The sequence below is a fragment of the Monodon monoceros genome, unplaced genomic scaffold (genome assembly GCF_005190385.1).
Source record: "Monodon monoceros isolate NGI ecotype Baffin Bay Population unplaced genomic scaffold, NGI_Narwhal_1 Super_Scaffold_5, whole genome shotgun sequence".
Classification (NCBI taxonomy): Eukaryota; Metazoa; Chordata; class Mammalia; order Artiodactyla; family Monodontidae; genus Monodon; species Monodon monoceros.
This window is the reverse complement of record NW_021703782.1, coordinates 113,432,219-113,455,328: the sequence shown is the minus strand read 5'-3', so window position 1 is coordinate 113,455,328 and position 23,110 is coordinate 113,432,219. Positions and strand designations below refer to the sequence as shown.

The following is a 23,110-nucleotide window of genomic DNA, read 5'->3' as shown; positions in this document are numbered from 1 at the left end:
CTCAGGTCTGGACTGTGAAATGGACCTAAGCTCCTGTTTCCTTGGAAACCACAAAATTTAGATGTGGAACGTGGTGTCCAAAACTCCTTATCTGATTCCAGCTGTAAATCAAGGCTGCTCCTCTGCGTCAGTGACTTAGATCCACCAAGAGTGGGGTGTTTCATTCTTGATGTCGTTTCCAACACTTGCTGATGTTACAGAATAAAGTTTCTCCACGAGCAAGAAAGCAGAGGTAGAATGTTACATTTTGTAGCTGCACATCTCTTTGGGAGAAATATTGTTTCCTATTAACTCTGAAGCTGTTTTTTTTTTATCTGTCTGTTATTCTAGCCTGATGAACAGTTTACCAGATTTTTTCTTTCTGAGTCCGAGCTAAGTTTTACTTTCACATCCTTGAAAAGTGTGGGTATTTCCTGTCCTCTAATGTACAGTTACCCCATCAAATGGCCACATTCCCTTTGGGGGAGAGAATAAAACATAGTATAAATTTTTGGGAGAGTATCAGGGTCTTTCCCCAAGGGAAAGCTTTCCTCTTCTTTCATGAGGTTCAGGTGTCTTTTCACCAGATTTAATGTTTTTTTCACTAGTATTGATATAACCTTTAGTAGGCTGCCTACTTATTTCAGTCACCATCACCATTATCCAGGGCCAAAACATGTGGTCAAACAATTCTATTACTACTCTGGCCCTGGGCCTGTTACAGTGACAATGACCGCCCTGTCTTTGAAAGGGTTACATGCTACTGTCTGCTATTTGACCACCACCACTGAGCATGGAAACCGTTTTCATGACAGCCCCTCTTACCATCATTCCCAGCCTATAGAAAATAGCCACTGTAGTCTTTCATGGATGCTGGCACGTCCATCACCAACGCATTTCTCAAAACCTGGGTGAAAGAAGTGTCTCTAGACTCTCCTGGAGGACACAGGCAGGGGTGGGTGGACAGGTCCCACAGCATCCACTCCAGCATTCCCATCGCCCGAGCCTCTGACTGTCCTGCACTGTGAATTCAGGCAGATCTGACATACCAGCCTCATCAATGCAGGCCACACCACATACAGACTTCCATAAGCCAGTCACTGCTGAGATAGCTCCCTGAATTAGCCATCTGCCATGTAACAAATTCAGTACATTCTCTCCTCTAGTCTAACAGCCCTAGAATCTATTCCCATTTACATTACCCAGGTTTCTGTTGATAATAAACCGACAAAGTCTTGCCATTCTTTGCTGTGAGGCATTCCCTCTCAGGTCACACTGCACTCATCCCCTGGGTACGCTGGGGTTCAGTTGCTAGAAGCAATCAAAACTGGTGTGTATTTAGGAAAACCCACATTCCACTGCAAGGTGACAGCTCAAGAATGTTGAGGCAGGTAGCTGAGGGTAATTCATTCTGATAAAGTTTTCCATTGTATGTATGAATAAAACCTTTTGTCTTCTCTCCACCTACATTAGATTGTTATCAGGTATTGCTATTACAAACACGGCTGCTATGAACATTTTGGGACACATCTCCTGGTTTTCACGCAAGTCTCTGCTGTGTGTATGTGTAGGAGTGGAATTGGGTTGTGGGCTATTTGCATCTTTGTTAACAGTGCCGGAGTATTTTCCAGTGTGTTGTTCCAACTTCATTCCTATCAACAGTGTGTGAGAGTAACTGTTGCTCTACATTTTTTGCAACACTTGTCGTCATCAAACTTTTAATTTTTGCTAATCTGGTGAGTGTAATACAGCATCTCACAGTGATATCATTTTGCAGGCCCGCGATTACTAATGAGCTTTGCCCATCTTTTCATACAGGTCGGTTGTGGGAATACCTCGAGCAGTGGAGAAGCTTTAGCAGGTTTTGTAGCAGAGGCTGGTGGCGGAGGCAGGAAATCCTGGAGGCTGGACACAGGGGTGGATGCTAGACCACGTGGTGCAGCCCTCATGCTAGGGACAGGGCATCTGCCAGCACTTCTGCCCACTGCTGAAGGAATGTCTCCAGGAGTCAGGCCTGGAACACAACTGCTGAACCCTAGCTCTTCTGTAGAGCTCACAGACTCAGGAGCAGCTGAGATGCCCCCCCCCACCCCAAGCCCACATTTTAGGGACTTGGAACCTCAGTCCAGATGCCCTTGTGTCAGCATCTTTGTGCACCATCCCAGACCTACCCCTGTCCCCCCACCCCCTACACTCACTCTAACCCTCTGTCCAGACCAGGCCACACCTGGCACGATGCTCCAACACCTGGAGACGTGGCCAAGCCCAAAGCCGATGCTGCTAGGACTATCTGAGTCCCCAGAGCAGGTTGCTAAGGTCGGGGCAGGACTTGCCCAGGCCAATTCTGGTGCCTATTTCTCCCATAGAGCCTGGTGCTGGTTGGGGGCTCATAAGTTCTGCTAAGAGCAATAGGTTCCTTTCCAGCCCCTTTCCCATTCACAAGGCCCTCCTGTCCTCCAGCTATCCCTTCCTAGGTCGCTATGTACATGGCCTTCTAATGCCCCCACGCCCTATTCAAGGATCTGCTCTTGTCCACTCAACAAATACAGTAGCCCCAGCAGCCATCCTGCCCCTCTGGACACAGCCAACTGGTCAGGTGTTGACATCCAACCCAGGTGGGCCAGAGTCCATTCCCCAAACTCTGCACCCATGGCCACATTCACTGGAGTCCCACAGGTTTATGGGTACGTGAATGGACACCAGACCAGAGACTGGACAACATCCTCTCCTTAGAATATGAATTAAAATACTAAGTTCCCAGCCTTATTCTGGCAGGTCTCTTGGAAGAAGCAGATGTGAACCCAGCAACTGTGGTGGCAGCCAGTTTTTCAGCCCAGTGCACTATTAAACTGAGAAGGCAGGTCTGCAGGGAAACCAGGATATAATCCAGGGGAGGGAAATCCAGAAACCCTTCCAGTTCCTGACTGCAGCTGTTTCCTCACCTGGGGCCCTGTAAGACCCCCCTGGATCCTGACAGATGGTGCTCCCTTCTTTGCTCAGGTTATCTTAAGTAGGTGTCTGTTACTTACAACTAGGAGCCCTAGTGCCCACAACTAACCCCTCCAACTTCCATCCTGCAGTTTTCTTCTGGTCCCATCTTCAGATACACAGAAGATGCTGCACGTATGCAGTGTTAAAGTGAAAACATCCCAGTGCAGTCCCGCTGCCTGGAAACTCAGGTCCTCAGACTCAAGGCAGCAGCTTGAGTCACTTGCTACCCACTCTTGCATGAACATAAGCAATAATGGAATCCACCCACTACCTTTCAATGCTTGTGAATAAACGCATGAAACTCAAGTAAAACCTAGAATTGGTGGGGAAAGAAGAAATGTCAACTACACATGATAAACCAGTAGGATTGGCAGGGGAACACACAACACATTAACAGGCACTTATGGGCAGACCATCGTTTACAGCAGAAAGAGCAGATCTTGGTCCCCTTATGATTCACATCTTCAGTTGTGGTTCAAGAGCTAGTGGTGGAGGTCAAGGACATGGGTCATCCTCAGGAGTCCACCACACCAAGGCATCAGTGGAAATACCATAAGACAGGCAGACACAGGAAAAGTGAAGGGCTCCTGTGACCCCTCAGCCCCTGCCCCCACTGTCTGGAGCGTCCTTTCTCCTGACAGCAAAGGCCGCCCGAAGTCTCTGGGAATTTTACCTAATAATCCCATGTTCTGGCAATAGGCAGACACCAGAAATAACAAAACAACTCTGGATTTACAAATACGACACTCCTGACACCCACACAGGGAGCAGGTCCTGGCTGGGCCCCATGACCCACACCTTCATAGTGACAGCTGTCTGCCAGGAAGGCTGAGTCCTTGGGCAGCTCCTGCCGCACAAGCTTGAAGGTAGGGGCCCTTCTCAACACCCCCACACCAATCCCACCTACTGCCAATGTCCGGCCCCCAAGTCCAGTTAGGCTACAAAAGTGTTTCATGGGGAGCAGATCAACCAAACTGCAACCAACTCTACTAGTTCAATGAGTAGTAAACAATGTCTTCCTCCAAGTATTAACTGCCCTGAGTTCCTTCCAGTCATAATCCCACACAGCCTGTGGCAAGAACTACCAATACATGGAGATCTAAGGCAGGAGACTTCACCCGCCTGCTGTGCAGCAGGTAGGTGAGAGAGAACACCTGTCACCTCACCAGAACAGCGGCTCCAGGGGGACCTGAAAATATCCTTATTCTTCCCCGTGTGAGGGTATTGAGCCCGACCAAATAGAGCAGCAGGAATAGGGGCGTCTTCGGGATGAGTGCTAGACAGACGGTACGATGTCTGCTGACCAGAGCTCAACCTCCTGAATGTCAAAACTGTCCTGGCCACTGTCCATCTCCCTGTTTCTAGTACCTTTCAGGTGATGAAAGCCCGGGCCACAGGGGGGATTTTGGAAGGTTGTACATCTGCTTGCACTGTCACAAAACTCCTTTAGAAACAGCTTCTTCGCATCAACTGGGGAAACCGAAATGCCCTTCTCAACCGCAGGTAATCGGCTGGGTTTAGACGCTAGGCGGCACCAGGTGGATGGGCGCCCTGTGCTCCTCACCATGCAGCACAGAGAGGCTTCGAACCGTCAGGAGACAGTCTGGCTCCAACCAATACTAATGCCATCGCCCAGCTAGGTAAGACTGGCTAACAGGGATATTTATGAATGAAATGGACAACATTAGCTATGTAAATAAAATTCAGTACAATTTGGGTAAAACATTTAACTGAAAACTAAGACATGATCCAAACTCACTGCAGGAATTACTCATAAAGACGTTTTAGCCACACAACCTAAAACAGAGAATTAGAATAAAAGCTGAGGTTCTCAATTAAGTAATCTGTCCACCGTATGTAAAGATGAATGTATAAAGAAAAAAACCCCACATATTTCCTCCCGATCTGGCATTCTAATTGTATGGCTGCGAGGAAGACACTGCCACAGCCTCTGAGTCCTTGTGTCTCTTGCAAGGACGCCAAGGAGATCCTTGGAGCAAGAACAGGGAACTTCTTTTCCTTCCTCCCAGAAGTCCTTTCTCTACAGCAGAAGGTGTAACTGGATAAAAAGCTCCAAGGCCCCATCTCAGACTGAAGCCAGGAGAGCCATGGGAGGAGCTTCTGACACAGCTCAGGAGATGAAGGTGTCCAGTCACCTCAGGAAAAGACAGACATGCCCTCTCTTTTTGGAACACGGTAATCGGGCAATGATTAGTAAAGTCACAAGCCAGAGGCTCCCAACTTTGGACCATCTTCCCATTTTCCTTCATTGATGACACATCTACAAGACCTATCCACCAAACCACATTAAGTGAAACATACAACTTCAATGGGCCAGAATTAGTCAGATGGGTCAGCCTCAGGACTGCAAGCTCCCTGCCTGGGGTGCTGGGGGTGCAGCGGGTGTGGGCCTGGGGCAGGTGCCCAGTGGGGGATCCACGACTGTGGGCGGCAGAGCCATGTGGTACCAGAGCCACCCCCGAGCAGCCTCTCTGTGCCTCAGTCTCATTGTGGAACAGGGCTAATAAAAGTACCTACTTCACTGAAGTGATGTGAGGATTAAATGAGAAAACCCAGGAGAAGCATTCATCACAGTGCCTCGCACATACTAAGGTAAAAAGGTAAAGGTTTGTTGACTCAGTCAGAATTTTTGTCTAGCACATGATAACCATTATTATCACAGTGTATTAATTCCAGTTTTAAAAAATGTCAAAGCTATTTGTGGTGAAGTGTGCTTAGGAGAAGTATCATTAAGAGGCAGATTTTCCAATCAGCTCCTCAAAATTCTAAAACGAGTAAAGACCAATACTACTGCTATATAGACAAGAGCCTGGAAAATAAGACCTGAGCCATAGGTCAAGTCAGCATAAGGAAAAAAGGTCAGTTAACTTCTAAGAGAAAGTTTCTTTAATAAAGCAGGAAAATAGGAATAAACTTATTATTGAAAAGGATACGATAAAGGAATAGAATGTCCAGCTATTAAGCAATTCACTGCTCCTCTTTCACTCCATTCTTACCCTTCCTTATTCTTACCCTGCCTTATAAAGCGCCGTCCCACTGCAGCCCGTGCCAGATCCTGTTAGCCCCTTCTCAAGGGTTCACACACGGTACCAGCTTCTCATCAGACTCTCAGCAGCCACTTTCAATTCCCAGATTTGTTTCTAGAACTGTCTCTCACAGACTCCTTCTGCTGAATCTCTCATATTTATAACCCTTTTTCAGCCCATTTTGATGCTAATCTTTCCTCCACAAAAACAGAAGGAAGTGCCATAGAAACTTCTGGAGAATGGGGTTCTGAGGACACTGCAGTGAACCACACGTGATGAACCAGGGGCAGCCACTCTGAAGACTGTGCTCAGGAAATCAGCTCCCAGGATGTTTAGCATCACCTCGAGCATCAGGTGGGAGGACCACGGGCACTGAGACACCACTGACTAATACAGCTCCCAGGAGGGACAAAAGCATGTTTACAGCATGCAGACAGGGGTCCAAGGCTGACAAACAGCCTGCATGATAACCTACCCACGAAAAGGTGCTTAATGCCGTGTCCCTGCCTCACCTGGAGTCCTGTCCTCTGGCAGCAGGAGGACCTGCCCTCCTCACCAGAGTCTGCTCGGTGCGAGGCCACCCAGTGAAAGGGAACAGCTCCAACCACTCACCTCCTTTCCCTCAGAAGTGGATCTAGAATATACCAACAGAATCTGTAAGCTGTGTCCCAGGTCCCATGCGAGCCTGTGTCTACTTTATGCCTATCCCACCCCTCCAATTCATGGGGTTTTTTGTTTTCAAATTACCCTGTAGGAAACCCCAGTTTACATGAGTCACCTGACTTCCTAGCACCATCTCAACAGTTTGAATCTACACACAAGCCTCATCTCATTCCTTAACAAACTCTACTTATACTCATATGCCTTCTCACCTCTGTGGATTACCGGATGCTGAAAAGGGACAACCCCTTTGAAGTTAAAGGTATCATATCCCTCAAAATAGAACAAAAACATTTTGAAAAGGCCCTACAAACAAACAAATAAGAAAACCCCAACCCAATCACACTCGAAAGTTCAAGGATCTCAGTTACTTTTCCTGAAGCTGAAATAGATGATGAAGAGGAAAGAAAAGAAAGACAGGGGCCAAATGAAACACCTAACTGTACACTAAGGTCTGGTGCTATAAAAACATGATCTAGGAAAGTATATTTAAGTTGCATTCATTTAAAACACTCAAGCAGGGAGCCATCCTCTGGGTCTGAGGGAAGGCATGTTACCTTGGAACATTTACCACATAATTCAGCAGCCTGCCTTCAGTGAGCAGCACATTGGGAGATAGTTTAATTCCTTAAGAGCTGAATTTCCAAAAGGGAAGTCATAAAGTGAGCTTTCTTATCAGTAGAACTCTCCTGCTGTAAAACTGTGAAGAATGTATCAGACAGAGTGAGTCACTCTCCACTATGAACCTTCCGGTGCTGCATGAACGCTGCCTGTGCGCCAAAGAGCTCCCCACACTCGTCACGCCGACAGGTTTGCTCTCCACCGTGGAGTCTGTGAACTTTCTCATGACTAATAAGAGATATTCTCTGGTTGTAAGTTTTCCCACATCTACTACACATGTAAGGTCGCTCTCCACTGTGGATTCTCTGATGTCGAATGAGGTGAGAGCTTTGTCGGAAGGATTTTTGACATTCCGTGCATTTATAGGGCTTCTCTCCAGTGTGAATTCTCTGGTGTTGGATAAGGGACAAGCGTGCACTGAATGATTTCTCACATTCACTGCACATGTAGGGTTTCTCTCCAGTGTGAACCCTCTGATGCTGAATAAACTGTGAGTGCTGGCTGAAGGCCTTGCCACACTCACTGCACTCATAAGGCTTCACGCCAGTGTGAACCCTGAGATGCTGAATGAGGGAGGAGCGGACGTTGAAGGCCTTCCCACAGTCACTACACGTGTAAGGGCTCTCCCCAGTGTGAATTCTTCGATGGCGGATGAGGTGTGCGCTCTGACTGAAAGCTTTCCCACAGTCGCCGCACTCATAGGGCTTCTCCCCATTGTGTGTCCTCTCATGCTTAATTAGGGTGGATATCTGTCCAAAGGTTTTCCCACACTCGCCACACTCATAGGGCTTCTCTCCAGTGTGACTCCTCTGGTGCTGGATTAGGTGTGAGCCCTGACTAAAGGCCTTCCCACAGCTGTGGCACTCGTAGGGCTTCTCTCCGTTGTGCACTCTCTGATGCTGGACAAGGGAGGAGAGAACACTGAAGGTTTTGTCACACTCGTTACATTCATAGGGCCTCTCGCCATTGTGTGTCCTTTGATGGTGAATGAGATTAAAACTCTGGCTGAAAGCTTTTCCACACTCATTACACTCATAGGGCTTCTCTCCAGTGTGAATTCGCTGATGCTGAGTAAGGTGTCCCTTTTGACTGAAGGTTTTCCCACACTCATTACACCCATAAGGTTTCTCTCCAGTGTGAATTCTCTGATGCTGGATGAGGGACAGGCGAGCACTGAAGGATTTCCCACACTCATTGCAGATATAAGGCTTCTCTCCAGTGTGAACCCTCTTATGTTGAATAACTTGTGAGTGCTGACTGAAGGATTTTCCACATTCATTACACCTATAGGGTTTCTCTCCAGTGTGGATTCTCTGATGAACAATAAGGGTTCGGTTCAGGCTAAAGAATTTTCCACATTCGTTACACTCATAGGGCTTTTGTCCTGTGTGAGTTTTCTGATGTTGAATGAGAGACAATCGTGCGCTGAAGGCTTTGCCGCACTCAGCACAGTCATGGGGTTTCTCTCCAGAATGGGTTCTCTTATGCTGAGTGAGGTGTGACTGTCTCCAGAAGGCTTTCCCACACTCCACACACATGTATGGCTTCTCTGCACTATGCACTCTCTGATGATGGATCAGGTTAGAGCTATGACTAAAGGTTTTTCCACACTGACTGCACTCATGGGGCTTCACCCCAGTGTGAACTTTACAATGCTGAATGTAAGACGGACATGTGCTAAGAGCTTTCTCACATTCGTTAGCCTCACAGGGTCTTTCTCCAGTGTAAGTGTTACAGTGCTGCATGGCGTAGGGACGGGCATGCGAAGCTCTGCCACCTTCTTCACACCCGCAGGGCTTCTCTCCACTGTGAATTCTCGGGTGCTGAATGAGAGCTCTGCTCTGACCAAAAGCTATTCCACACACAGCCCACTTTTCAAAGGCTTTTTCTGGACTGTTAATCCTCTGGTTCTCACTGAAAACTGAACTCTGCCCGGGCACTTTCACAAACACATCTGCCTGACAGGCTTGTTCTCCTACACAGAAACTTTGGAGGTTAGTGAGGTCCTTACTCGTTTGGAAGTTTTCTACACATGACACACACTGGTGGAGACTTTTTCCTGAAGACAGTCTGCAGTTTCTGACAGAAGTTGCGTCTGCAGCGCAGTTTACCTCAGCTGCACTGAATTTCGGACCTCTTTCCCCCAAGGGGGTTTTCACATGTGTCACTCTCACTGGCCTGAAATTACTCTTCTGGGGGAAATCCTTCTTAAGTCCCTCCACTGCATATTTCCCCCAGCAATTATTTAGCTTTCCCTCAGTTTTAGTCATCTCTTCAAAATCAGATTCCTTAGAAATATTCCTTACATGCTCTTCTAATTTTGTTCTCTGGGATTCCATTTCTTCAGAAATTTCCTGCTTTGGAGTCAATTCTTTTTTTTCCTTCCTAGAGACATAACCTAAAAAAAAAAAAAAAAAGAGTTACTCATGTTTTACTATGGGAAATACTTAGAGCATAAATAGAAATATTTATATGAAACAATTATCTCCTAGGAGGATTTGGATTTTCAGAATGCAAAACCAAAAATGACCTTACTGGGAAGAGAAAAGAGAAGGTGAGGAGAGAGAAGCATGCTCTCAGAGCAATGAAAGCTGGTGTGGGAAGGAAGGAGGGAAGGAGGGAGGGAGGGAAGAAACCCAAGGTGAAATGCCTCCATTTCAGATGGGCTAACCAGGCACAGATGCAGCAGGAACCTCGAGGTGTGACCTGAGGGAGAGGCGCCCTCAGAAGGTGAGGAGGGGGGACTTCCCTGGTGGTCCAGTGGTTAGGACTTCACCTTCCAATGCAGGGGGTGAGGGTTCCATCCTTGGTCAGGGAGCTCAGATCCCACATGCCTCAAACCAAAACATAAAACAGAAGCAATATTGTAACAACTTCAATAAAGACTTATAAAAAAAAAGGTCCACATCAAAAAAAAAAAAAAAAAAAGAAGGCAAGGAGGGAGATGGGGAAGTCAGTGGTGGAGGCTTGGATGGTCAGCACCTACACTGATGTCACTGCTGCACACTCTGTAAAAAAGGCATCTTCCGTGGCTTATACATAACAGGAATTCAAACATTTGTTGAAAAGTAAATGTATCACAAACGATATATAATGAATGAAGGGCATACTGAGTAACACATAATGGGAAAAATTATTTGATGTGGACGACTTGGTTTCACAAAAGTAAATCATGGAAAATAGAAACAAAGAAGCAACCTACCCATTCAAATAGCAGGTATAGCACAAGGCAAAAAAGCCAAATGTGTACAACAGTCCACACCACATGTTCCCAATGGATAAAAGTACCTGAAAATTTGTAAAAACTGTGACACAACTGAATTCTGAGACTCAGTGAAAGGAAATGTACCAAAAACAAAACCACCCAGCCAAAAGCACTGAACAGTGAAAGGAAATGTACCAAAAACAAAACCACCCAGCCAAAAGCACTGAATCATGTGGCTACAAAGACCAGTGGAAGGACAACCTGGTGAGAACTGTGAGAGGGTAGCCTCTCACAGTTTTGAGAGACTGCGAAAGCACAATGGACTCTCTCTTTTGTAAACAGTGGTTATTATTAGAGCTGTCACTTTCAGACTGTTTAGGCAGAACAGAGAGACTGAGCTGAAAATATTAACTGGGTGGGATCTAACACTGGGCTAAGTTGTCTTTGCAGAACTACGCCCAGTACTTCAAAGGGACTGATTTTTACCATTCAAGTCTGAAAGGTAAAAAGCAAACAATACTTCATTCTAGAAACCTAGGAGCAGTCTGAAGGGGCAGGTTGCGGATGGTAAAGGTCCTGAATTCCTGTGGCTCCTGTCAGGAGTATCTGAGGAGTTAAGAGTCGTCAACATCCTGGGACCAGAGTCTAAAAAGATGATCCTTGTCAAGAGGTGCTACTTCACCAGGTAGGAAACAGAATGAAGAATGTGGCAAAAAAAAGAGACCACAGAACAGAGTGATCTATGAGTCAAGAAGCAACGTCTCCGGGACCTCCTTGGTGGTGCAGCAGTTAAGAATCTGCCTGCCGGGGCTTCCCTGGTAGCACAGTGGTTGAGAATCTGCCTGTTAATGCAGGTGACACGGGTTCAAGCCCTGGTCTGGGAGGATCCCACATGCCGCGGAACAACTAGGTCCGTGAGCCACAACTACTGAGCCTGTGCGTCTGGAGCCTGTGCTCCGCAACAAGAAAGGCTGCAATAGTGAGAGGCCTGCACACCACGATGAAGAGCGGCCCCCGCTTGCCACAATTAGAGAAAGCCCTCGCACAGAAACGAAGACCCAACACAGCAAAAATAAATAAATAAATAAACTCTTACCACCACTTATAAAAAAAAAAAAAAGAATCTGCCTGCCAAGGCAGGGGACACGGGTTCGAGCCCTGGTCCAGGAAGATCCCACATGCTGCAGAGCAACTAAGCCCGTGACCCACAACTACTGAGCCTGTGCTCTAGAGCTCGCGAGCCACAGGTACTGAGCCCGCGCACCACAACTACTGAAGCCCATGCGCCTAGAGCCCGTGCTCTGCAACAAAGAGAAGCCACTGCAGTGAGAAGCCCGCGCACCACAACGAAGAGTAGCCACCGCTCGCCTCAACTAAACAAAGCCTGCGTGCAGCAACGAGGACCCAAAGCAGCCAAGAAAAAAAAAAAAGAAGCAACGGCTCACACCAGTTCACGCTGCTTCAGATGTCAGGGATCCTTGGTTGTCTGTTTGTATTTTAGTTTATTTTTAATTTACTTTTGTTATTTTTTTAGTTCTTTTAAAAACGGAATTATAGTTGATGCCTGTTTGTATTTTATGTTGAGGCAATAAAAAGATACTTGGGAACTCTATGAATGAGGCTATTCATGAATCAGAAGGGCATTTGAATGAGATGGTGGCTACAAGTCCAGGGCACCCCCAAATGCCAAAATTTGCAAGTCTTTACCTAGGGCTATTTGGTTTTTTGAGGCAATTCCTTTGTTTTTGCCCTAGGTAGAAGATATTTTACTGCTGGGTGTTCTTTGTACAGGGTTAGAGGAAGGAGGTGGTAGGATTAGTTGTCTTCTGTATTTAGAATTTTTAGCTGGTATCTCAGGATTCAGGTTTGACCTTTTTTTTTTTTTTTAAACCCTTAAAGTTTCTATGAAGAAACTTTTACTCATGAATTGTCTAGTTATCCTGAGGGATAACCCATTTAGTGAAAGCAGAATCAATCCTTGATTCTTTTATTTACTGGTTTTCAGAATAATGAACCAGGTCCCTAACATTCCTCAAAGGGGAACAATGAGTAGGGAATTTTCCCCTGAGTATCAGACCCGCCCTAACAAAGCTTAAGACCAACCCCTTAACATGGGAAGGTGATCCAATGGCATTTTATCTGTCTGCCAGAAGGAGACTTGATCCTCTTTCAAGAATGTAACATCATATAAAGCCTCTATAATTTTTAATCTATAATAACTGATACAACTGAATATCAGAAGCCATGTTTTAAAAAAAAGACTAAACGACAAGAAACCAGGAGAAAAATATACAATTGAAACAAACCCACAGGCAATTCAGATATTATCAAGAACCAGCTTAAAACAAACAAACCATGATTAGTATATGTAAGAAAACAAAGAGATAGAGAATTCACTAGAAATCAAATGAAAACTGAAATTAAGAGTTCAACAGACAAGACAGTACATTGGCAGATAGCAGGTAACAAAACAGAGGATTACGTTAATCTGAAAAGTATTCAGATTGAAACACAGCAAGGAAAAAAATAGGACAGGGAATACAGAAAAGAGCATAAGAAGCAGGTGCAACAAGGTGGAAAGTGTAATGTGTATATTCTCAAAATCCCAGGAGGAGAGGAGAAAAGGAATAGAAGAAATAATTTAAGAAATTTTGGCCTAGATTTTCCCACAACTGACAAAAGTCTATAAACTATAGATTCAGAAAGCTCGAAGAACCCTAAGTAATGTCAATGCAAAGAAAACCACACATGGGTATAACATAACCAAACTGCTGAAAACCAAAAAAAGAAATGTTAAAAGCAGCAAGAGGAAAAAGATGTATCACTTTCAAAGCAAAATAAAATCGCAGGCTGACTTTTCGACTTCAGAAGTGGAAGACGGCAGACAGAAGGACATTTTTAATGTACTGCAGAATACAACTGCCAACCTAGAATTCTACATCCAGCAAAAATATTCTTCAAAATTGAAAGTCAGGAAATTCCACTTTGATGACAGTGTAATAAACTCCATGGATCCAAGTCACAGCAAAACAAAGCTGGCAAGAACTATTAAAACAAAACAAAACAAAAAACCCACCCCCAACTAACAACCATTTTAAAGTCTCTGGAAATTGTCCCAAGAGCAAAAAGCAAATGAAGAAACGGTTTTTCAAGAAAATCTACTAAAACTTGGCAAGAGCAGCAAGAGTGTGTGGCATGTGAGCCCTAACCCGCCGCACCTCCACCCGCCCAGCTCAGCATGACAGATGCTCTACTCCTCTTGGGTGGGGCCAAGAAGGGGCTCCCTCTCCCTGCAGCTCCCAGGGGAAGCTCCCCACATCTCATCAGGCTAGGCCACCAGCACCTATCATCCCCTCCAACTCCAACCTAAAGAGGGAAATTCCTGGTGAGTGTGGCTGAGAGGGTGGGGGATTCCTTTCTGCATCCAGCCTCCTTGAGTCACAACAAACCTCCAAGACTGACTTTTAAATATACTGCTGCCCAGATTTTACTGGATTGGACTGCTAGGGCATTTTCAAAAACAACAGAGCAATTTTCACTACTCTCATTACTTCGGAAATTCCGAGGGTTTTAGGAGCTCTGTGCCAGAAACGGGATGAGGACCAAATACATACTTCTTATTATAAATCACAATATCACAGATAGAAATGTATTGCACGTGACAAAAACAGCACAAAGGAGGTGGGTAAGAGGAAAGATACACTGGAGTAAGGAAACGACAGCAGATGTAACTTAAATGCACAGGAACAAATGAAGAGAAATGGTAAATAAGAAAGTAGATGATATAACAAACTGTATACATATATGCTGGTCTCATTTCTTCTTTTAGTTTCCACGACAGACATAAAATTATATAAAGTATTATAAGAATGTATTGTTGAATTTGTAACACACACAGATATACAACAATGCACAAAAAGGGAGGAGAGGGACTTCCCTGGTGATCCAGTGGTTAAGAATGGGGGCCCAGGTTCCCTGGGTCAGGGAACTAGATCCCGCATGCTGCAACCAAGACCTGGCACAGCCAAATAAATAAATAAATATTTAAAAACAACAACAAAAAACAAAAAGGAAGGAGAGGAAATGGCGCTCTATAGGAATAACTATTCTATGGTCACTGGAATTGTTAGTATAAACCAGAAGTAGATTCTGATAAGTTAAGATGTACACGGTAAGTTCCAGAGCAACCACTAAGAAAATAACAGTATTAGGTGTGGCCACATAACTGAATTCTCAGCAGTGGAATGTGAGTAGAAGCGACATGGGCAACTTCAAGGTCACAGACAAGGTCATAGACTCCACGGCAGTGAAATGGCCTCCTCCACTCTCTCCTTCTCCCATAACCCAGTGTTAAACCTGGAGGTGAGTGTTTAGGCATGCCGCTCTAGAGGGTGGCGGAGAAATAAGACAGACGAGCTGGCCTCCTAACAAGCATGTCAAACCGAGAATCCACCAAAAAGGAACGCTGTTACACGAGGGAGACAAACTTCTATCTGGTCGAGCCAATGCATCTGGGGTCCATGAAATACTGTCACCTAATGCCGAGAATGAACGTTTCTGCAAGGCAAGATTTGGGGTGATGTTTTATTCTTGTCACCACACTTCTCTACAGGGATCAGTTCTGCTGTTCTACTAAAATGACACATGTTCACTGCACAAAAATAAATTATTTTTAAACACACATTCCATAGCTTTCCACTCTCCTAGGATAAGAATCAAATCCAACACAGCCTGACGTGGTCCTGTCTACTCCTCCTTGGACACCTCTGTCTCGGTTGATGTTTCTCTTCCCCTGGACACTATGGGCTCAGACATCAGACCTCTCCTGGGAGATGAACCACTTCTTAGTCCAGGTAAGGAGGAAAGACAAGATAGAAAAAAGGGTCACCAGGGGACGATGTTTAACAGATTGTGTGCCCCACAGAGGGTGGTGCATTGTATGTGGAGAAACTAAGAGGGACCCTAAAAGTAAGTTTAACCGGTTATGTTTTATCAGGGAAAATCCAGGTGAGAGAAACAGAGGCCATGGTACCACCTGTTTATTTCCAGCACTTTGTTACCCCTAACTCCTTCCTGCCATCATGGGCCTATTCCCCTACATGCCCACTGTTCCCATGGTACACACCCAAAAATCAATTCTGTTTTTTATTTATAAGTAATAAACAACTGGAAATTGGAATTAAAAAAAATACCATGTACAAAAACATGAAAAATATGAAAGAGGGCTTCCCTGGTGGTGCAGTGGTTAAGAATCCGCCTGCCAATGCAGGGTACACGGGTTTGAGCCCTGGTCTGGGAAGATCCCACATGCCACGGAGCAACAAAGCCCGTACACCACAACTACTGAGCCTGCGCTCCAGATCTCGTGAGCCACAACTACTGAGCCCGTGAGCCACAACTACTGAGCCCGTGTGCTGAAGCCCGCACGCCTAAAGCCTGTGCTCCGCAACAAGAGAAGCCATCCCAGTGAGAAGCCCACACACCGCAACAAAGAGTACACCCTGCTCGTCACAACTAGAGAAAGCCCACACGCAGCAACAAAGACCCAATGCAACCAAAAATAAATAAATAAAATAAATTAAAAAAAAGAATATATGTATATATATATATATATATATAATGGTACAGCAGAAATTAACACAACTTTGTAAATCAACTATACTTCAATAAATGTATAAAAAATATATGAAATACTTAGGAATAAATCTGACAAAAGACGTAAAATGCCTGTACACAGAAAAGTATAAAATACTACTGAGAAATTAAGACAAATAAATGGAGACATACATCTTGTTCATGGGTTAGAAAACAATATATGTCAATTTCCCTCAAACTGATCTATGGATTCAATGCAATCTTAACAAAAATGCTAGCAGGACTTTTTTCAGATAGCAATAAGCTGATTTTTCAATTCATATGAAAATACAAAGGATCTAGAATAGCCAAAACAACTCTGAAAATGAAGAACAAAATTGGAGGACAAATGCTACCTGATTCCAGACTTTTAATGAAGCATCCACAACAGTGTGGTGTCGGAGTATAAAGATCGACAATAGAACAACGGAAGAGAACAGAGAGCTCCAAATAACCTCACATATATATGGACAACTCTCTTTTTTTTTTTTTTTTTGGTTGTGCTACACAGCTTGCAGGATCTCAGTTCCCCAACCAGGGATTGAACCCAGGCCACAGCAGTGAAAGTGCCAAATCCTAACCGCTAGACCATCAGGCAGCTCCCATGGACAACTGATTTTTTTGACAAAGGTACAAAGGCAGTGCAGGTGGAGAATGGATAGTCTTTTCAACAAATGGTACTGGAACAACTGGACATTCACTTGTAAAAAATTAAACTTGGATCCATACCTCACACCAAAAATTAACTCAACATGAATCAAAACTTAAATGCAATACATAAAAATTTTAAATTATAAAATTTTCTTTTCAAAGAAGAAAATCTTCTGGGTTAGGCAAAGATTTCTTAGATATGACACCAAAAGCACAATCCATGAAAGAACAAATTAACAAACTGGACTTCACCAAAATTTAAAACTTCTACTCTTCAAAAGACACTGTTAAGAGAATAAAAAGACAAGGCACAGAGTGAGAGAATAATCCATGCAAAGTATATATCTGATAAAGGACCTGTAAATAGAACATTCCTGTATTTAGAAAGGAACTCTTTTAAAATCAACAATAAGGAAAGAAAAACACAATTAAAAAATAGGCAAAGATCTGAACAGACATTCACCAGTGAAGAAATCCAGAAGGAAAACAAGCACATGAAAAGATGCTCAACATCTTTAATCATCAGGGGAATTAAAAATAAGATACCACTACACATCCATCACAGTGGCTACAATTAAAAGACTGAGCACACCAACTGTTGGCAAGGAAGTTGAGGAAATGGAACTCTCATCCTTGCTGGTGGGAATGTAAAATAGTACAACTGCTTTGGAAAGCACTTTGGCAGTTTCCTAAAAGTGTAAATAAACACCTGCCATGTAATGCAGCCATTTTATTCCTAGGTATTTCCAAGAGAAAAGGAAATGTATGGCCAAGCAAACAAAGGTTTGTACACAAGTGTTCATGGCAGCTTTATTTGTATTAACCACAAATTGGAAACAATCTAAATGTCCATTAACAGAGAATGGATAAACAAATTGTGGTATATCCATACAACAGAATACTTATCAGAAATAAAAAAGAACTGAATTATTGACACACAACATGAATGGATTGCAAAATAATTATGTGAGTCAAGAAAAGCAAGGCAAAAAAAAAAAATACATGCTCCATGATGTCAATTATATAAAACTCTAGAAAATGTAATCTATAGTGACAGTAAGAAGATCAGTAATTGCTTCAGGATAGAGGTGGGAAGCGGTGAGAGGGAGGGATTACAAAGAGACATGAGAAAACTTTTGGGGGTAATGAATATGTTTGCTATCTCTACCATAGTGGACAGTTTCATAGGTGCATACATATGCAAAAATGTTACCAAATTGTACATTTAAACATGTACAGCAGGGACTTCCTTGGTGGCGCAGTGGTTAAGAATCTGCTTGCCAATGCAGGGGACAGAGGTTCGATCCCTCGTCCAGGAAGAGCCCATGCTGCGGAGCAACTGAGCCCGCGTGCCACAACTACTGAAGCCCATGCACCTAGAGGCTGTGCTCCACAACAAGAGAAGCCACTGCAACGAGAAGCCTGTGCACTGAGACGAAGAGTAGTAGTCCCTGTTCGCTGCAACTAGAGAAAGCCCGCTCGCAGCAATGAAGACCCGAAGCAGCCAAAAATAAATAAGATAAATTTATTTTTAAAAAAGTTTAAAAAATATGCATAGCATATTATATGCTAATTATACCTTTAAAAAGAAAAAAAAAAGGCACGTGGTAGGGAGCCAGTCCACCTGAGATCCAACTCACCTCTGTCCCTGGCTGGCTGTGTGACCTCGGGCTAGCAACTGAACCTCTCTGTGCCTCATTTTCCTGAGCACCGACTCTGCAGGGATGCTGGAGGATTGTGTAAGTTCACTGTGCCAGCACAGTGCTAGGAATGCACAACAGGCCAGGCAATGTTAGTTGCCATGCAGCAAAGAGCACAGGAACTCTGCTCCGCTTACTATGTACATGCCCAAATCCTTCGCCACACAAGAAGCAGCCCTAAGTCACGCGTTTCTCCGAAGCCCAGAATCAGCCTGGGAACTCTGAGTGAACAGCAGGGGTGAGAGTCTGGGCAGGATGGCAAGCCTCCAGGTGGACTCTCCAAGTGGTGTCTCCAGCAGCCAAGGCAGAGCTGGCCAGCAAGGCCTGAGGACTGGGTGACATGGAAACGACTGAGAGGCAGCCAGGGTAGGGAGGCAGCTGCTAGGGAGACACCCGAGCTCTTTTCAGGAACTGAAAGAGCATCTTCTAGGGTAAGGTAAACATGACCCCATTCAGGGGCACAGAATAGGGGCCATTAATAGCAAAAAAGAGAAAGAAGGTGGAGAAGGAAAGCAAAGCTCTGGTGGTGACGCAATCTGGCCTGGTGAAGTGGTGGCACCTGCCAGCAGGGGCACGAGAACGTGGGGGTGTTCCTGCAGACTCACCTGCACGCCTGCGTCTCCAAATCCAGCTCCCCTCAATTCTTGGTGAGTGTGGGGCCCATGGCTCTTCCCCCTGCTCCAGCTTGGAGATGACATCAGGTTTGGAACCTTGAAGTCCTGCTCCAGAGAAAGAAAGCAAGACTGACAACTCATCCAGGTCCAGGGCAGGATGGCCCCATGGGCAGCGTCTGTGTGCTGTCATGACCTTGCCTGCCACCTGGTCTCCAAAGCATGGACACGGAAGTAGGCCTCTGTCCCAGCTGAAGAAAAGTCAAACCCAGCTCTTCTGGGGGTCACAGTTAAGGGACAGACTTGGGGCCTGAACACATCATGGCAGAAGACTCATGGTAGAGGAGGTGTTGATGTACAGCAGACTAAGTATAAGGCAGGTATAAAGCAGGGCTCTGAAGCTAAATGGATGCAAATCCCAGATCTGCCCTGACAGCCTGTGTGAACTTAATGAAGTGATATTTGTCAGCCTCAGGTTCACCTATAAACTATGTATCCTACCACCAACCTCGAAGATGCATGAAGATTAACTGAGGGGATATGAATATACTTGGCGTTCAATGAATAATGTTCTCCCATACTTCCTACAAAGAACTTGGGGGAGTCCCTGGCACCACCTGTCCCCTCCTCTGCCCAGACCAGGCCTGCCTGGGCCCAGGGTCACAAATGCCCCATGTCTGGGCCCAGGGGGTGAGAAGCCTCTGAGCCTTGAGCCCAGCCCCAGTCCCAGTTCCCAGAGCCATTCATGGAGCAGGAAGCCCAGAGCTGAGCTCCTGGGAAGAGCCTCACCCAGCGAGACCAGGTTCCCATAGGTTTCCAGCATCACATCCCTGTAGAGCCTCTTCTGAGCAGGGCCCAGATGGCCCCACTCCTCTTGGGAAAGGAGCACGGCCACTTCCTCGAAGGAAACCAAGACCTGGAATGACAAGATCTTGTTGCAACCCCAGGACGGGCCTGGGGGTAGGGAGGCACTAGGCTCAGGATGGGCAAAACCCCTCTGAGCACATGCACCAGACTGCCTTCCCCACAAGAGTGGGCTCTTTGGGACAGACACCATTCTGACTCGTGTTTACCTGCCCATTCCTTGCCCTCCTCTGTGCCCAGTCCAGGGGTGAGATGACACAGTCCAGAGTGCATTTCAGGGACTTGAACCCAAGGGTTGAGGACATCAATGAAGACAGGGAGCCAACTACCCTGAGACCAGTGCCTCAGAGGGAACCGTGGAGACTCCAGCCAGGAAAGGGCTGAGGCGTCTCCACGAAGACCACTCACCTGGGGCCCAGGAAAAAGCTGCCTGTGGGCCATCACTGGGTGTCCAAGCTTGTCCCGAGGAGGCAGGCAGAGCTGTAGCAAAAGGGAAGAGTGTGATGGAGCCTGACCCGCCTTCTGCTCCCCACAGCAACTTGAGACTTCCGCGCCTGTACCTCAAGAGGTCTGTGGCAGCAGAGACCCAGTTGTAGGCTACTTGAAATCCCCAGGAAGGAACAATGGTCTCAGCACCCAGTGGCCTGAGACTACATATTCCCTTGCCCCCCAGGAAGCGTCCCCAGCAGCCCGTAGTACGACAGCATAACAAGGCCACACGCGAAAGCCAGGTCCCCGGCGGTGCACCTGACAAGGGGAGACGACGGTCTGCATCTCAGGCCCACCCAGGAGAATCCTGGGCAGCGGGCAAACAGCTGAGGACAAGAAGAACAAGCTCCTACTCTACAGCAGTGCACAAGCCGTAGGGAAGTTGACAGACATGATGCTTGTGTCGGGGATAAGGAAGAGAAACAACACGCAGCACGAGGGCAGCAACTGTTGGGAGGAGATATTTTACGAAAGGCAGCCAGGGAAGGCACCTCTGATAAAGTAACATCAAAACAGATATGCACGGAGTGAGGGCCGGCACTAAGTAGGTATCAGGGGAGATACATCCTGGGCAGGGGGAGGCGCAAGTGCAAAGGTTGCAAGGTGCAAGCATACTTGACGTGTTCAAGGAAGAGCAAGGAGGCCAGAGGGGCTGAAGCAGAGTAGGGGAGGGCAAGACAGAGGGGGGTGGGGTAACTTTTGGGCTACAGGATTTAGGCTTTTATTCTGAATGAGATTAGGAGCATCTGGAAGGTCTGGGCAGAGTGATATGACTTGACATGCGGCTGCTCCGGCTGCTGCTTTGAAAATGGACTAGGGGGCAGGGAGGAGGGTGTAAGGGTAGAAGCAGGAAAACCAACCGGAAGGTCCCAGCAATAACACAGCTAGAGACGATAGTGTCTTGGACCAGATGGTGGTAGCAGGTGATAAGCAGTCAGATTGCAGATACCTTTCAAAGGTACAGTCAATAGGATTTGCTGACAAATTAGATGTGGGATGAAACACCAAGATGTTTGGCCCAAACACCTGAGATGATGAAATCTCCAATTACCCAGGAAGACTGTAGAAGTATATCTGAAGGATAAAAATTAAAAGTTGTCTTGTACATGTTATGTTCAAGATGCCTATCAGACCTACAAGCGGAGAATGAGGGCATTTCGATCCACAAGTCCAAATTTCAGGAGAGAGGCTGAAGCTGGCTGGGTATACACTGGTAACTGTCAGCATACATATGACATTTAGAACCACAGATCTGGTGATAATTTAGGGTGACAGGTGACACGGGGTGCCACTCCCATGAAAACCTTTCCAACTGGCCTCTGATACACAGTCAGCCTCTGCCCCCACAGCCTGCTCCATGCAAACAGACCCCTTAATTCAGGTGGAAATGTGCCCGCTTTCCTTGGCCCCAGCTACTTTGGCCCTAGGCCCATCTTCTGAAGGTCAACAAGATGTTAAGGGAAGTTTTCAAAAAGGTTTCTAGAAAAGGCTTTTCCTCCCTGATGATAAAAAAGAAACAGGGAGAAACACTTCTGTCTAGTGTGACCATGAGGGTAAAACCCAGGGAACCTCAGAGACACAACCCAGAACAAACCCTGCCTGCCCCGCCTTCATCACTTAAGCCTCTGTTGGGCTCTAACTGACAGCTGAACCCAAGCTTATTAATGCCCAGTTCATTTCTCTTGGGCCATCCCGGAATCTCCTCCTCAGGCCACCCAGGCCAGAGGCAGCCTCTCGGTCCTCAGCCAGGGCTTGCCTTTGACAGGTCCCTGGTGCTCACGCCCTTTGTGTGCTGTGCACAAGTGGTCCTTCCAAATGCACTCTGCCTCCCCTTTCAGCCTCATGTGGGAGGCACGTAACACTCCTGTTAGAAGCATAGGCCCTGGGCTCCACCAGACTGAGTTCCAATCTCAGATACACCACCTCCTAACGAAGGGTCTCGAGTAAGTGACATGTTTCTCCACAGACCATAAAATGAGAACATCACCACTTACCTTAAGTGACTATTTTGAGTTAAGTGAGAAAAATGTATAAAGTGCTTCGCATAGTGTTCGCAAACCACAAACAAAACCCAGTAAATCTTAATCATCACCAAGGCAGTGTGTACTGGGCGCCCACCGAGCGAATGAATGGGCCCTGGGATTGTTCAGCGCCGGGATGTGCACCAACGTCCCCTCGCTGCACAGCCTCCGCGACTTCATCCTTTCACTGAACCTACCCCTAATGAGTGAAAGGTACTCTCTCTCATCTGAGAAAAAGCACAGGTTCGGTGCATCCCCAGACCGTGCCTAAACTTCGCCTCCTCCGTGAAGCCTGGCTCTTGCCCGCCGCCCCGCCTCCGCGCCGGGGTAGCCCGGACCCCACCCCCGCGCGGGTTTCCGCCCGGCCCGCCCCTCAGGCCGCACGAACAGGCGCTCCCTCGGCTGGGCCAGCCCCGCGCCGTCCTGCCTGTCGCAGCGCCGCAGGCACCTCCACGCGAGGGGAGGCTAAGACTCCCTCGGCTCCGCCGAGAAAGGTAGACGTACCCCACACAACAGGCCGGCGAGGGTTAACCCGCCAGGCCGGAAACGCCCGCTAGGAACTTCCGCCCCGTCGCCAGCTTACCGGCCAATCAGATCCTAGGGTTCTGTCGGGTCGCTCTAGGCGGCTCAGAGGACT

At 46.4% G+C, this 23,110-nt stretch overlaps 1 protein-coding gene across 5 annotated transcripts; it reads right to left on the bottom strand.

The window, feature by feature from the left end:
• On the bottom strand, positions 1-22,983 carry LOC114883904 (zinc finger protein 252-like). 5 transcript variants are annotated; one of them, XR_003790733.1, is made up of 6 exons: positions 21,402-22,946; positions 20,372-20,443; positions 19,889-20,015; positions 19,094-19,207; positions 7,235-9,696; positions 1-456 (listed from the first exon to the last, which is right to left on the bottom strand). XR_003790733.1 is itself a non-coding variant. In XM_029202176.1 (6 exons), exons 3-6 carry the CDS (start codon positions 20,402-20,404, stop codon positions 7,406-7,408), a joined length of 2,565 nt encoding a protein of 854 aa, XP_029058009.1. In that variant the 5' UTR covers positions 20,405-20,443; positions 21,402-21,526; positions 22,447-22,946; the 3' UTR covers positions 7,110-7,405. The 5 variants fall into 5 exon arrangements, 4 of the variants coding, with proteins under 4 accessions (XP_029058009.1, XP_029058011.1, XP_029058010.1 ...); XM_029202176.1 differs by lacking the exon at positions 1-456 and having other exon boundaries at positions 7,110-9,696; positions 21,402-21,526; positions 22,447-22,946; XM_029202178.1 differs by lacking the exons at positions 1-456; positions 21,402-22,946 and adding an exon at positions 22,978-22,983 and having other exon boundaries at positions 7,110-9,696.
• Between the last annotated feature and the right edge of the window lie 127 nt (positions 22,984-23,110).